Source organism: Lithobates pipiens, unplaced genomic scaffold, assembly GCF_037356315.1.
Source record: "Lithobates pipiens isolate NorthernLeopardFrog02 unplaced genomic scaffold, aLitPip1_a1.2 Scaffold_28, whole genome shotgun sequence".
NCBI lineage: Eukaryota > Metazoa > Chordata > Amphibia > Anura > Ranidae > Lithobates > Lithobates pipiens.
Window position 1 is genome coordinate 186,395,959 of NW_027507789.1, and position 13,350 is coordinate 186,409,308.

The 13,350-nt window shown below is 44.0% G+C and overlaps 1 protein-coding gene across 8 annotated transcripts in view; it reads right to left on the minus strand.

Moving 5' to 3' along the window:
• Positions 1–718: 718 nt before the first annotated feature.
• The window catches only part of TANC2 (tetratricopeptide repeat, ankyrin repeat and coiled-coil containing 2), a 703,225-nt gene continuing 690,593 nt past the window's right edge, over positions 719–13,350 (minus strand). For all 8 annotated transcript variants that reach the window (XM_077460125.1, XM_077460129.1, XM_077460128.1 and 5 more), the window contains 4 exons: positions 12,829–12,920; positions 11,490–11,636; positions 8,482–8,582; positions 719–3,014 (listed from right to left, as the gene is read on the minus strand). In XM_077460125.1, the coding sequence (XP_077316251.1) occupies positions 1,073–3,014; positions 8,482–8,582; positions 11,490–11,636; positions 12,829–12,920 (2,282 nt within the window). In that variant the 3' untranslated portion in view covers positions 719–1,072. The remainder of the gene's footprint in view (positions 3,015–8,481; positions 8,583–11,489; positions 11,637–12,828; positions 12,921–13,350) is intronic.

The following is a 13,350-nucleotide window of genomic DNA, read 5'->3' on the forward strand; positions in this document are numbered from 1 at the left end:
GGTTAAAGCATACTCAACAAGTTAAAAAGAACAATAAAATTGTATAATAATGTAATTCTCAGCAACCCACTAATGGAGATTAGTGAAAGCTGAATTCTGATCCATTGCCCAACATCTTCACTGCAGATTAGACTGTTTTACTGAATAGGCCTGAATAGTTTAAATTCAAAAAACGAAAATGCCTAAATAAAATCCTTCTCGGTAATTGACTATTGTATGGGCACCAGTATTCAAAAAATAACCCTCTAGAGGTTTCTAGCAGGACAGATAAGAGTAGTGTATTTATAATACAGTCCTTGTAAAAGCATACTGTACATTTACCCAAAACAACTTACTTTACATCCATTTCTCTTGCTTTCTCTAGTTAGAAAAGGACTGAGATTTTGTGATCCCAAGAGCCAGACCCTGTAAAAAGCCTCAGTAAAAGCCTAGTGTCCCCAGTGTATGTTACATATAGTGTTACATGGCTATTAATGTAATAATGACAATGAATAGAGCCCTTATTTTATCAGATTCCCAGATGCCTATTGTGCTGTAAGTGGCCTTAGATTTTTCTATGTTCCAGCTGCTGTACTTCCACATGCAGGGTCAGTCTAGTTATTCAGGTCTGTAAAACACACTGCCAGCAGAAGCTATGCTATACAGGAGGACACATGGGCTTGCCTCCAATAAAATCCACAGGATGGCAGAAATATTCTGAGACCAGGGCCTGACTTCATTTTAGTGATTTAAGTGCAAATTATTTAATTTCAGTCAATTGAGAAAAAATACCAACTGTATACCGGGCAATTGAAATGAAGGTGCCCATTGGGTTCCATGACCCAATCAAGTCTAGAGTGTTTTTTTTTTTTTTTTTTTTTTTAAGAACACCCTACTACACTAAACCGCCAGCTCTGCCCATCTTGGGTCAGCTAATAACACTAAAGTGGAGGGTCAATGGCTGAGGGTCTGGGACGGGACTGATACCTTTAGACGAGTAACTCAGCCTTCAGTTTGAGGAAGGTATATGCAAAGAGTGAGGAGAAGGTTAATACCAAGAAAAAAGGGAAAAGCTAGGGGCAAGTCTGTTGTCCTACACATTGGACTCCACAAATGGTCTCTTTGGTTTGATGGGCGAAGTCTGGCCTTGTCGAGAGTCCCGAGACAGCTGTCTGTACAGGTTGTCCTGGTAAGCCTGTGCAACAGGCAATGTTCTGGCCACTTTGACATCAGGGTAGGAGGAGGCCTGAGTCACTCTCTCCAATATGTCCCCTCGAGAGCCATTGGCCAGCACACCGTGCGGGCCATAGTAGTCGTCTTCAAGGAGATGTCCATTCTGTGCATTGTTGGTTTTGTTATAAAAGGCGATGTTGCTGATAGAAGAGGGGGGGCTGAAAGATTCTGTCTGGGGCAAGATTCCAGGAGATGTGGGACTGAGGACAGTGTCAACAGAAGAAACAGCCCATGTTCGGCTTTGCTGATGATGATGGGGATGAGGATGGGGGTGGGGATACTGCTGAGTCCGTGCAGTCTTGTCAATTATGCCCATGAAGGGGGTGGTCCTAGAGCGCGTAGGTTCACCGGGGTAGCTTCCCTGGGGTGGGGACACGGGAGACAGTTCATCACAAAGTCTCTCATAAGCTGGTTTGAGAGGAATCTCCATTTGTTGTATAGAAGCAGACGGTCTAAAAGTAGCAGACAGGCTGGAAGAGGATGAAATGCTGTTGCTGGATGGGGAAAAGCGAAGTCCTACGCTCTGCGAGTGCAACAGGGGCCTTGGAGTGGGCGGGTGAGGCTTTATTTCACTAGGATTAATGCTCACTGGCCGTCTTATTAGGTGGGAAACATCTGGAGAACCTAGTTGGCTGGAAGGTAGAGAAGAGCGTTCAAGATCCAGCTTGGCGTGACATACAGGATAATATGATGCAGACTGGCTGCGCCCAATCTGTGGCGTCTGGTTATACCTCATACCACCCCTATAGGCTGATGTTGGCCTTTGGGGGATGTCTTCCTTAGCAATGCCACCATGCTGACAAATAGCCCCTGCACTTAAACTGGCTTGCACATGCTGCACGGGGCGTCCATCGGCTATGAGACCACCAAGGGAAGCTTGGTATACTAGACGGCTTTGACTTATTTCTCCAGAAGATGTTTGGTATTTACTTGCCATACCGTGTGCCATCTGTCCATATGTTCCCCCAGGAATCACAGCACTGGAGTGCACAGAAGAACTGGGCTGGTTGCTGCGTACAATTTGTGCCTTGGCTGGCTGTAATCTGTGTGCAGGTTGTGGAACGGCTGTGGGAAGCTGTGACATTTGGAAAGATCGCTGCGATATCTTGGACAAAGGAGACTTGGGTCTTCCTGGATGCTGGCTTACACATGGCTCTTGCTGATATCTCACTGGAGAACCAGACTGTTGCCTATACATGCTAATACTTTCACTTGGCGGACTAGCTCTGTATTGCGGTGCTCTTCGTAATGGTGAAGGAGGAGGGCTTGGATAGTCTATTACCTGACCACCCACCGGAGGTGGACTAAAGCGATAGGAAGAGCTCTGGTGTGCAGGTGATGTCTGTGGAGGACTGGGCCGATAGTGAGAGTTCTGATGTGTTGGAGACAGGGACGGGGAAGTAGACTGATAACCTTGTCGTGTAGGTGAGCCCACTGAGCTGTTTGATCTGAAGTCAAATACTTGGTGTGATCCAGACATATAGGCAGAGTCCCGATGTGCAGGAGACTGAGGTGGGCTCTGCAATCCTGGAAGGCCCTGACACTGCCTTCCTTCAGACTGTAATCCAACAGCATCCATGTCTTGTTCCAGATATTCTTCTTCATACATGTCTTCCTGTGTGGAGTCAACGTCCTCATTTGGAACTTCAGGTTCTGGTTCATCTTGCAACTCCTGAACCTCCTCTTCTTGCTGCATCTGCCTGCATTCTTCCTCCACCCTCACTAGGAGCCGCTGGATCTCACGGTTGGTGGGGCAAAGCTGAATAGCCTCATTGAGATCTTCCAAAGCTGCTGTAAATTGTCTGCAAGATACAAATACATTCTGATAAGGAACACATTGATAATGAAGGCTATCTACATTATGTATGTTATTTAGCTCCTTTGATATCACTTTTTTCTCAATGACAATGACAGTCTGCAAAGAATGCAAATAAAATACAAATCTACATAGTTTGGAGAAACAGTGGGTATAGTTTATAAACATTTAAGGTTGACCATAACCCAATTCTGGGATGGAAATGACACTCTTGAAATTTCCTCACTTTCTGGTGAAGCACCTATAGAGTATAGGAGAATATACACCAAATGTTTTAATATATCATTCCCTTTGGTTTTTGTAGTGGACCGGAGGTAGGCGGGTGTAAATGGACACAGGTCCGTAGGGGTGAATAAACCATCCAATCAGGTCTGCCTGAAAAACAGACAGGCAGCCTGAGCAGACCCTTTGTCTGAAAGGGGCCCTTACAGCAGCTATGCACTGAGAGTGTGTTCCAGAGGAAGGGATAGGAATGATAAACGTTCCAGATTTTGTTTTATGATGTAGCTGACACTATGGGGGAGATTTACTAAAACTGGAGCACGCAGAATCTAATGCAACTTTGCATTGTAACCAACGTCAATCAGCTTGTTCAATTAGACTTTGACAAAAAACCTAGAAGCTGATTTGTTACTATGCACAGCTGCACCTGATTCTGTGTGCACCAGTTTAGTAAATTACCCCTATGTTATATAAGTAATATATGTTCTATGTATTTATTCAAGTTGATTTTCCACCTTAAAGTACTAACTAAAAGGCAAAACTTGTTTTTAGTTTTCGATTAATTTAGCGCGGAGAGGGGTTAGAACCCCTGTTTTTATTGCTGTCTATGCCCCCTTTTAGGAGATTCACTCTCTCTCTATTTGTCTTATTTACCATTATCGTTGAAAGTGAAAATAGAAGAAAATCCCAAATTTTGGGTTTTCCTCTGAGAAATAGAGGGGAAATGTTCCACTGTGGACACCAGTTCTGGTGACCTGGGGGCTCCCAAGGGATTCCCTCACTATGGAGGGATTTCTGCTCACTTCCTGTTTGGCTATGCGACAGAAAATGAAGGGAAATCTCCACAATGGGAAACAGATGGAGAAGGAACATTTGACAGGCCTTATTAACCCTCCTAATAACCCTCCTAATTGCCTATAGTTCTATTTTAACCATTATCACTGCGAGTGAAAGTGAAAGAAGGTCACAAATTTTTGGTTGTGCCCAGAACAGGAAGAGAGGAAATCTTCCAAGGGGATGCTAGTTCTGGTGACAACCTCACTTTGTATCGATTTCCTCTTACTATGAAATAGGGAGTAAAAGGAAATCTCCCCAATGGGACACAGATGGGAAAAAGGAAACTGACAATGGGGTATAACCGTCCCTTACGTAAAAGTTTTGCCTTTAGTTCTTATCAATTATGTGTAATGTAAGGCTATTGGGATGTAGCTAATTAAATCTCAAAGTCACAAAAAAGGTGGGAGGAAACACAGGGTGGTGAATATCTTTTAGAGCTCATGTACACAGTGGGGGTGATTTATGAAAGCCATGCGCCTCTACTGCGCAACGCACATTTCCATATTTCCAAAATGGTGTGCCGTTAACAGAGCGTGAATGCCCCATTTACCATAGCTATCTCGGCGCACGAGAGAATGTAATCTGTGCACCACTATAGACATGGCGCACGGCATCTCCAAATCAATATTGACAGAAGATTGAGGTGCCAATATTATGGGATGATGTGAGGAAGCTTAGTACCAGCTGCCCAAGTAACAAATATGCTCAAAATAGAATGAGAAAGTAACTTTTTCAGAGAAAGCCTGCTGTGCCTGCAAGTATGCTTAGAACTGCATGAGATCAATGTAAGCAGTGCGCATGCGCAAGCGGCTGTTTCGCTCATTCACATGCGTTTGTTCACTGTGTGGCCAAGATCATAGTAAATGTTAAGAACGTACATGAAATTGCATGGGTTGAATGGGCGCACCTCTAAATATGACACTTTTTTTTACGCTGGTTCACCTTGATGCATTTTTTTTGAAGGAGAGTTGCACACACGTCATGTTACATTGCCAACATGTGACACGCACCTTGCTAAAATTATGTAAAAAGATTCTCGCTCTTCTAGCTCCTCCTAAAAGAGCATTTAACGTTTCCCCTCTAATGCATTTGATTTCCTTGGGCTAGCTTTCGCTTTTAAAAGGGGAATTCCACACTCCACTCTATTCTCCAAAGGCTGTGAGCTGCCTTCATCAATCCAAACCACATCCTTTTTCAGAGCATACAACAGGGCCAGCTAGGAAAGGGGCGAGAAGAGCGATCACCCAACCCCCTCCTGAACCATACAAGGCCACATGCACTCAACATAGCTGGCTGCCTTTGTGGCATGTTGGGCTCAGCCCAATACCAACAACTAAGCACCTTGTACCCACTAGTTTATCCACCTCAATACAGTGCACCTACACTCCCTTCCTGCCCAGGCCATTTTTCAGCTTTCAGCGCTGTCACAGTTTGAATGACAATTGCATGGTCATGCTACACAGTAAACCACTTTTATAATTTTCTGCACACAAATAGAGATTTCTTTTGGTGGTATTTAATCATTAAGCCGCACTTTTGGGCACTGATGAGGTGGCACTAATATGCCGCACTCATGGGCACTGATAGGCGGCACTGATGGGCATCACTGATAGCCAGCACTGACTGGCATCACTTGTGGTCACTAATTGCCGGCACTTGTGGGCACCAATTGCTGGCAGTGGTGGGCACACATTTCTGGGACTTAATTGATCCTCAGTGCCCTTATTACATCCCTAGATGTCTCCTGTGAGGAGATGCCACTGATCGGCTCTCCTCACACTCGAAGGAGCGCTGATTACCAGCATCTCTGGTTTACACGTGACCGGCTGTGATTGGACACAGCCGGTCACATGGTTAAAGAGGCGCGTCTCTTTACAGAGATCGGGGTCGCACAGTGTCCTAGCAAAACAGCATAGCCGCCATCGCTGTGCACCCCCTAGGAGCACGCGATAATGGTCGTTCTGGGAAGCCGTCATATGATGTCCACCCAGAACGAGAGCCGCACCGCCCAGCCGTTATTTGATGGTGGACAGACAGCAAGTGGTTAAAGGGGTTTTTCCACATTCCGTAAAGCCCCGTCTGCACCCCTCACAACCCCAGCCTAGGGTTGCGTGGAAGAGGCCCTTGTCCCCCTGAATATGGGAACAAGGTGGTTGATTTTTGGAGTGCCCGAGACCCTCCTGCCCCCAATCATCCACTCCCCCTTTCATGGGCTGGCTTGCTGCGTGTGTTTGGCTAGGGGTTTGTTAGTGTGTGGGAGGGGCACAATATTTTTTTTAGTTTGGGGTGGTATTTTTCACGTGGGGGTTCTCACTTTAAGCCTGAACAGACCCAAATGGCCTTGTATGTATTGGGGGAGGCAGGCTATTTTTTTGGGTTAAAATGTTGCAGCTGCAATGTAGATTTGTATGTTTTCTCTAAAGTCGTACATCTTTGAAGTAACATTTTGGATACATGCTACAGATTCACCACTTTGCAGGCAGAGTAACCCCCTCCAATTTATTAGCTTTTAAGCAATTTTGCATTTTTTAAGGCACTACTTGTTTCGTTTCTGGGGTTGTCCAAATTGGTGACATCGATATATGTCCCTCAAGGTGGGACCTGGGCCCCTATACCCATTTTAAGGTCAATAACTAGAATATAAGCCAGCTAAGTGGGGACTGCAATGGTATTTGTTGTATAACTTTTGCCCATGTTAGGCTCTTTGTTTGCCCCGCTGGACTGGGGAGTGTTTGTTCCATCTGTAATTTTGTAGCATGCTGGATGATGTGCTTATTTTGGACAGGGGGTGGCTTATTTTGTAATAGATGCATTTGGGCTGTTCTGGGAATGCTCAGGGACTTTTTTTGGTGGTTTTTTTTGTGTGAACAGCACTTGGATTTTTCTGGGCATGCTCAGAGAGGGAGTTTTTTGGCATAGTAATTTAAGGACATCCTTAACAGGTGTACCTACTTGGAAGTTCTCTCTCTACATTGGGTGAACTTACATTTTGTGTGTTTCATGAACTGTGCATGTGTTTTCAATTGCCTCATTAGCACACAAACCTATATTATATAAAGCTTGCAGATAGCATTCTTTACCTTGCCCTGAAAAGAGGCAAGATCGCTTGGCAAGAGAGTACATTTTGGTGTTTTTATAGTTTGTAACACATGTATTTTCTCTTTGTATTTTGTTTGTTATGTCTTTGCAAAACAGATGTGTTTTAGAGAAAGTATTTCTTATTTTATTATTTCTTAGGGTCCTTTCACACGGGGCGGATCAGTTCTGATCCGCCCCGTGGATATCCGTTTGCTCAGCGGGGATCACTCCGTCGATCCCCGCTGAGCAGGGAGATGACAGGTCTGTCTCTGCACACTCCGCAGGGACGGACCTGTCACAGCGCCGCTCTCCCCTATGGGAGATCGGATGACGACGGACCGCAATGCCCGTTGTCATCCGATCCGATCCGCAAACGGATGGAAAAATAGCTTTTTCCTCCGTTACACTTTTTCGGATCGGAGCGGGTCGGATGTCAGCGGACATGTCACCGCTGACATCCGACGCTCCATAGACCTCTATGGAGCACCCGTTCAGGTCCGCCTGAAAAACTGACAGGCGGGCCTGAACGGAACGTCAATGTGAAAGGACCCTTATTCTTATTTCTTTAAGGGGGGGGGGATTTTTTCACTCAAATATTTTTGATGTAGTCAATGTTTGTTAGTTTCACTTTAATTGTCGGTGCTGCATTATTTTGCAAAATCTTCCTCAATATTTTGTCATTTTGTGACTAATAGGATGCTTAAATCCTTAAGAGACAGTCCTTTTAACTCCTGTTCATTTCCTTTGCAAAATGGTCAGACCTCAAAACCATATTCCGTTAGTGTTTCAACTTAACATACATGTGTTTTTTGCTTTCCTTGCTCTTCTTTTCCAAATCCTATTTTGTTCAAATTTTTATGTTTTATGTGTTTTGTTAATTTGTTTTGCAGATGCACGCTCAAGTAATGCATTTTAACATTAGTCTCCCCCCCAAACAATTTTCATGCAACAGATTTCCCAGCTGCAGCTTAATTAGGCTGATTGGCATGGCAAAACAAAAACGTTTGATTTGAATGGGAATGTTGAGAAACTGAGAACACCTACTAATTGCCTAACAAGACACATCCAATGAGATTAAATTAACCAATTGCATTGGGCGTGCGCCATTATCAATGAGAAAACCGCAGTTACCCTAGCGACAGTTGCAGTTTACATATGTGGGTATTTATTATTGCCATTTGCGGTTCGCACGTTTAATGGCGTTTTTATAGTCTGCTCTCCTCAATGAAGAAGTCTTGGCGCGATGTACATATGTGTAATATGTATGTATTATAAACTGCAAATGTCTCCTCCTGAACAATAATACACCATCTTACCTACTGCTCCGCTTGGCTCTAGCTCGGGCATAAAATGCCTCATACGATTTTGGTTTTAACTCCAGAGCCTTAGTGGCAAACTCCTCTGCCATTCCAAAGTCCTGTAATCACACAAAAAAAGAGGTTGACATTGAAAAATATTAAATTCCCAAAAAAAAAAAACTTATATGTGATTCTGATATACGAAAACACTGTAAAGCTGGCCATAGATGGATCAAAATCTAGTCGGTTCAGCAGAAACTGGCTAAATTTCAATCCACTTATGGTTCTTCCCACCTGAAAGGAGTTGCTTTAATGATGGACTCCTCTCAAAACGGGACTGTTGGTATATTTTTGTTGGATCAGTGCTTGTCAACCAGCATGCAGTGCTGATTAGTGTATTCTGACAGTGGAGGAATCCTGCTGTCAGAATACTGTAACGCAGAGGGAAGGATGATATGAAGCAAAGCATGCAGATGGAACCACACAGATATCTATAAAAAAAACAAAAAAAAAACAAAAAAAGACAAATATAGACATTCGATGACTTAAAAAAGAAGTGTCAGAATCAAAAAATATAATTTAGGTTGCAGTCAGGTAAAGAGGGTCCAACTAGACCCGCTGTGAGAGCAGACAGGGACAGGGAGCTTGTCCTAGCTCCAAGCTGCAGCAATGTCAAAGGAAAAGATCCATAAGCCGCACATCATGACCCATATGCATGAAGTGAGATGAATGGCAGCCTCAGCCTGGACTCCAGCCATGATTCCTGATTAAGCTCCATGGGGCAGAATGAAACGTGTTGGGGGTTTGGCCTGGCTGGAGTCCGGGCTAAGGCTGCTATTCATCTCACTTCATGCGCATGGGTCTGCTTCATGATGTGCAGTATGGATCTTTTCCTTTGACAATCAAACATTCATACTTACCAAGATGGCTACAGTATTGATCTGACGTTGCTGTCCTGTCCACCCCTCCCCCGCTGGCTCTATACCGAGAACTGAGTGAACAAAGACAGCTGATCACTTAGTTCTCTGGTCCACCCTGAGCAGTGACTGTTTTCTGCTCTGCCCCTGCAGCGCACACTGGACTGTGGAGGAGGTAGAAGCAGCTGACTCAGACTCTCAGAAGCACACTGAAAAGCTGCACCAGCTGCCAGTCAGGCACCTGGGCAGATCTCGACATTGTCAGGATCCCTGCTGAGCCTGGAATGGGTCTGTGACATCAGCCGCTGGCAAGTTTTGCCTAAAAGCCCACTGTAGGCTGAATCTGGGTCATATGAGTGCAGAACTAAGTGCACTCCTGTGACCCACAGGAGAAGTATGGCTATAAAAGCTTTGGCCATACTTCTCTTTTAAGGCCTCCTTCACACAGCTGTTTTGATGTATCCACCGGATTCCAACGGCAGGGATCAGCAGATTCTTGCAGCTGGAAAAAACAGGACATGCGAATAACAGTAGTCGTTCAGTCTATATAAACGAATCTGTCAGCTGACAGTGACCACTGCTGTTCGCATGTAGCTGCACACAAAGCAGTTAGGAATGGATGTCCAAGCCTGGACGGAGTCGGCTGCGTCCAGCTGGAATGACCACGGCATGTGAATAGCAGCGGCTGCTCAGCCTATATAAACGAATGACAGGCTGATAGCTGCCACTGCTATTCGCATACATGGCCTGGTTATTCCAGCTACAGGAATCTGCCGATTCCTGCTGCTGGAATCTGGTGGATGCATGACAATGACCATATGAAAAAAGTAAGTTGGCAAATTTAGAAACATACAACTTAGCATGTTTATCACAAATATGTAAAGGTTCATTTCCAAGAACCAGTAGTAGTAGCTGTGGCTTCTAATGTACTCTTTTAGCTTTCAGGACCTCATGACCAGTCTCCCAGTAGCGATGACAACACATAAGAACCTGTATATACAGTACATATAGAGTAGCCACAGCCAGGCAGACCCCACTGAACACAAAGGCCAGTGAAAGATCAACCTTTTTTTGCTTGAACTGCAACATGGGACCTACCAAGGACCTTCCCTAAAGGCGGCCATACACGATTCATATTTGTTTGCTCAACCATCAGGTTTGAGTGAAAAAAATTAGCAGATCCTCCTATCCATATATTTAATGGGAATGGGGGAAATTCTTCCCACTGAGCTATTGTATTCTGGGTGGTGAAACCTCACTTCTATAGCAGGCAGCACAGATTGTGCGGCAAAAACCTGACAGGCTTGTTGTACATGTTGATTGATAGATTGACTTGTGCACAACCAGGCTGCCCATACATAGATTGAAAATCGGCCAGTCCCTATTGGATTGGCTGAATTTCGATTCACATATGGCCAGCTTAACTTGGTAGGTGAGTAAATGTGGGGCAGGCAGTGACAGGTTTAATTCTTTTCCTCTAAAATTAAAGGAACAATGAGAATTCAAACATGCAGTGATTTTCCAGCATCTCAGGAAATCTTTGCATGCAGTAACATGCGCATAAACATTCATTATCTTTCTCTAGTTGGCAATATATGGCTGCCGAAGAAAAATTGCAAATAAAAAATGTCACACCCAAAAGGATCCTTGTTTCTCCTGAGAAGAATCTGCTGCCTGCAGTTCTCACCATTACAGCTGTAGTGTAGCTGTTCATCGCAGATAACTGTATAATTGAATGCTTGCACAGTGTTATCCAAGAGTAGCTGCTCCTTTTTCCATATATAAAATACTATTAGGCTCGGTTCACACTGAGGCCGCCTGACAAGTTGCACTCCATGTGGTGCAATAACCGTTCTAATCAGAGCAACTCAAGTTGCTCCAACTTAGAAAAAAGGTTCCTGTCCCTTTTGGGGGCGACTTCAGAGCGACTTGCATTGACTTTCATTACAGAAGTCATTTGCAAGCCGCGCTGAAGTCGCGCCGCGCGGGGCAGCTTCAGAGTCGGGCAACTTTAAAGCCAGCCCAGTGTGAACCGACACTTAAAGGCATCATACACCCCACAAACTTATATATAACATCAGAAAATCGAAAAATAAGTTCTTCACTCACATTCATCTTCCGACGGCAACGGGACAAATTGAGGAGAAGTGACACCTTGAGTTCTCGAAAAGTCTTCAGATCCTCTCCAAATCCCTCACGAGGAAACTTCTTCATGGCGTATTGGTATCTCTGTGCGGCTTCTTTTACTTTCCCTTTCTGAGGGAGCAAAGGCATGGTACTCACAAACACTATGTTCTCTAACAGTTCAACTACCTGTAGCTATTAATAAACTTCTGTCTACAACATGGTCTTTATTTTTATTTTTTATGGTCACTCTTTCCAATTCCCAACAATCTTTCCTCATATTCTTAGCCTGGGTAAAAATCCATTTACATTTATTACCCTCTACGAATTCCTAAGGACCTCATGACTGGCTCTGCTTCCTAAAGCAACCATCTCAATGCAAGACTAATAAAAGGGAGAGGCTAAAAGGTTGCTAGAGGAAACAAAGATTGTTTATTCAGACACCATGAGGCCCTCCTATTTACCTGATGTATGCAAAGCCCCCCCACCCCGTAATGTGATTTACCACTTCTAGAGAGCATGTAATGAACTCCTTGGCCCTGACATTCTAGCCTCTATTGGAGGCCCTTTCTCTCAGATCTCCAATGTCCTGGCAGTACTGAAGCTTATGTTTGCAAAAGTATCTTCAGAATGTCTTCTGATTAGCAGAAAGCAGTATAGGTTTGAATGCCCCAAGCAAAGACATCTACTAAAGTGGCCCACGTGTTACAAACCAGTCATCCAACACCTGTAACTTCAGTTAGATCAGAGAATGTTGGAAGGGGTGTGATAAGTAAAGTCCTATCACTTCAATTATCTGACTGGAGGTTCAGAAATATTTTTGTGCCATACAATGATATTGAAAAATGTATTTACAAGTCCTTCATACACATCCAACTATGCTATTAGTTTTTTTTTTTTTTTTATAAGTAAGCCACCATCAAAGGATATTTTCATACAAATAAATTCTGATCAGATGTCAAGAAAAATTCAGGCATGGTATGTGGACTAAAATATGGGGCCAGTAGAACAGGCCAAGCAGGCCTTACCCAACAGCTACATTACATCATTGCAACCAACCAAGGGTTGGCTGCTCTGGGACAGTTCATTTACAGTAGTCTGTATGAAGGACATTTTAATACATGAAGTCACATGTGTAAGACACAAAAGACTATTTTCTTGCTGGAAGTGGAAATCTCAAATGTTAAAATCTCTTCTCAGCTACTGCCCACTCTCTTCTTGCAAGCTCACCAACAACCTCATATCCTGACATAAAAATCACACGCCTCCATTCTGAACCATCTTACTAAGTTTGCATCTTCCAAGCTTCTCCCAGGCTCCTCACCTTGTAGAACATGTCTCCCTCTTCCATCAGTTTACTCAGCAGAATGATCATGATGTCTGGCTTGGACGTTGCCATGGCCCAGGTGGCTGGACCTGTAGTGTACAGGATGCATGATGGGTAAAAAAACTAATACAATGCAAGGGGAAGAACCAAATGGGGGAGGGGGGAGCAAGAGAAGGAAGAAGATACAACATTGGGGGTCATACAAATGGGAGACAGAAAGGACAGGGTGAAACAAGAGAGACCAGGGCTGAATGTTGGGTGGGGATAAATACTGGGACCAGGAGAATAAATATAGGTGCAGTTTGAATGAAAGTGGTTTAAAATATCTGGGAAAGGAGAAGGACCATTTATAAACTGGTGAGGCTGAAAAATGGCCAAGTTCTCCGCTTTACTGATGCCATTATATATAAAATACTCAGGAATAAAAATTTAGAATTTGTCCATTATTCAGCCCGAGCAAGTTTTGTAAATGTGCAGAGGAGAGAAAGAAAAGAGTTCTCAGGAGGTAATGTATGTACC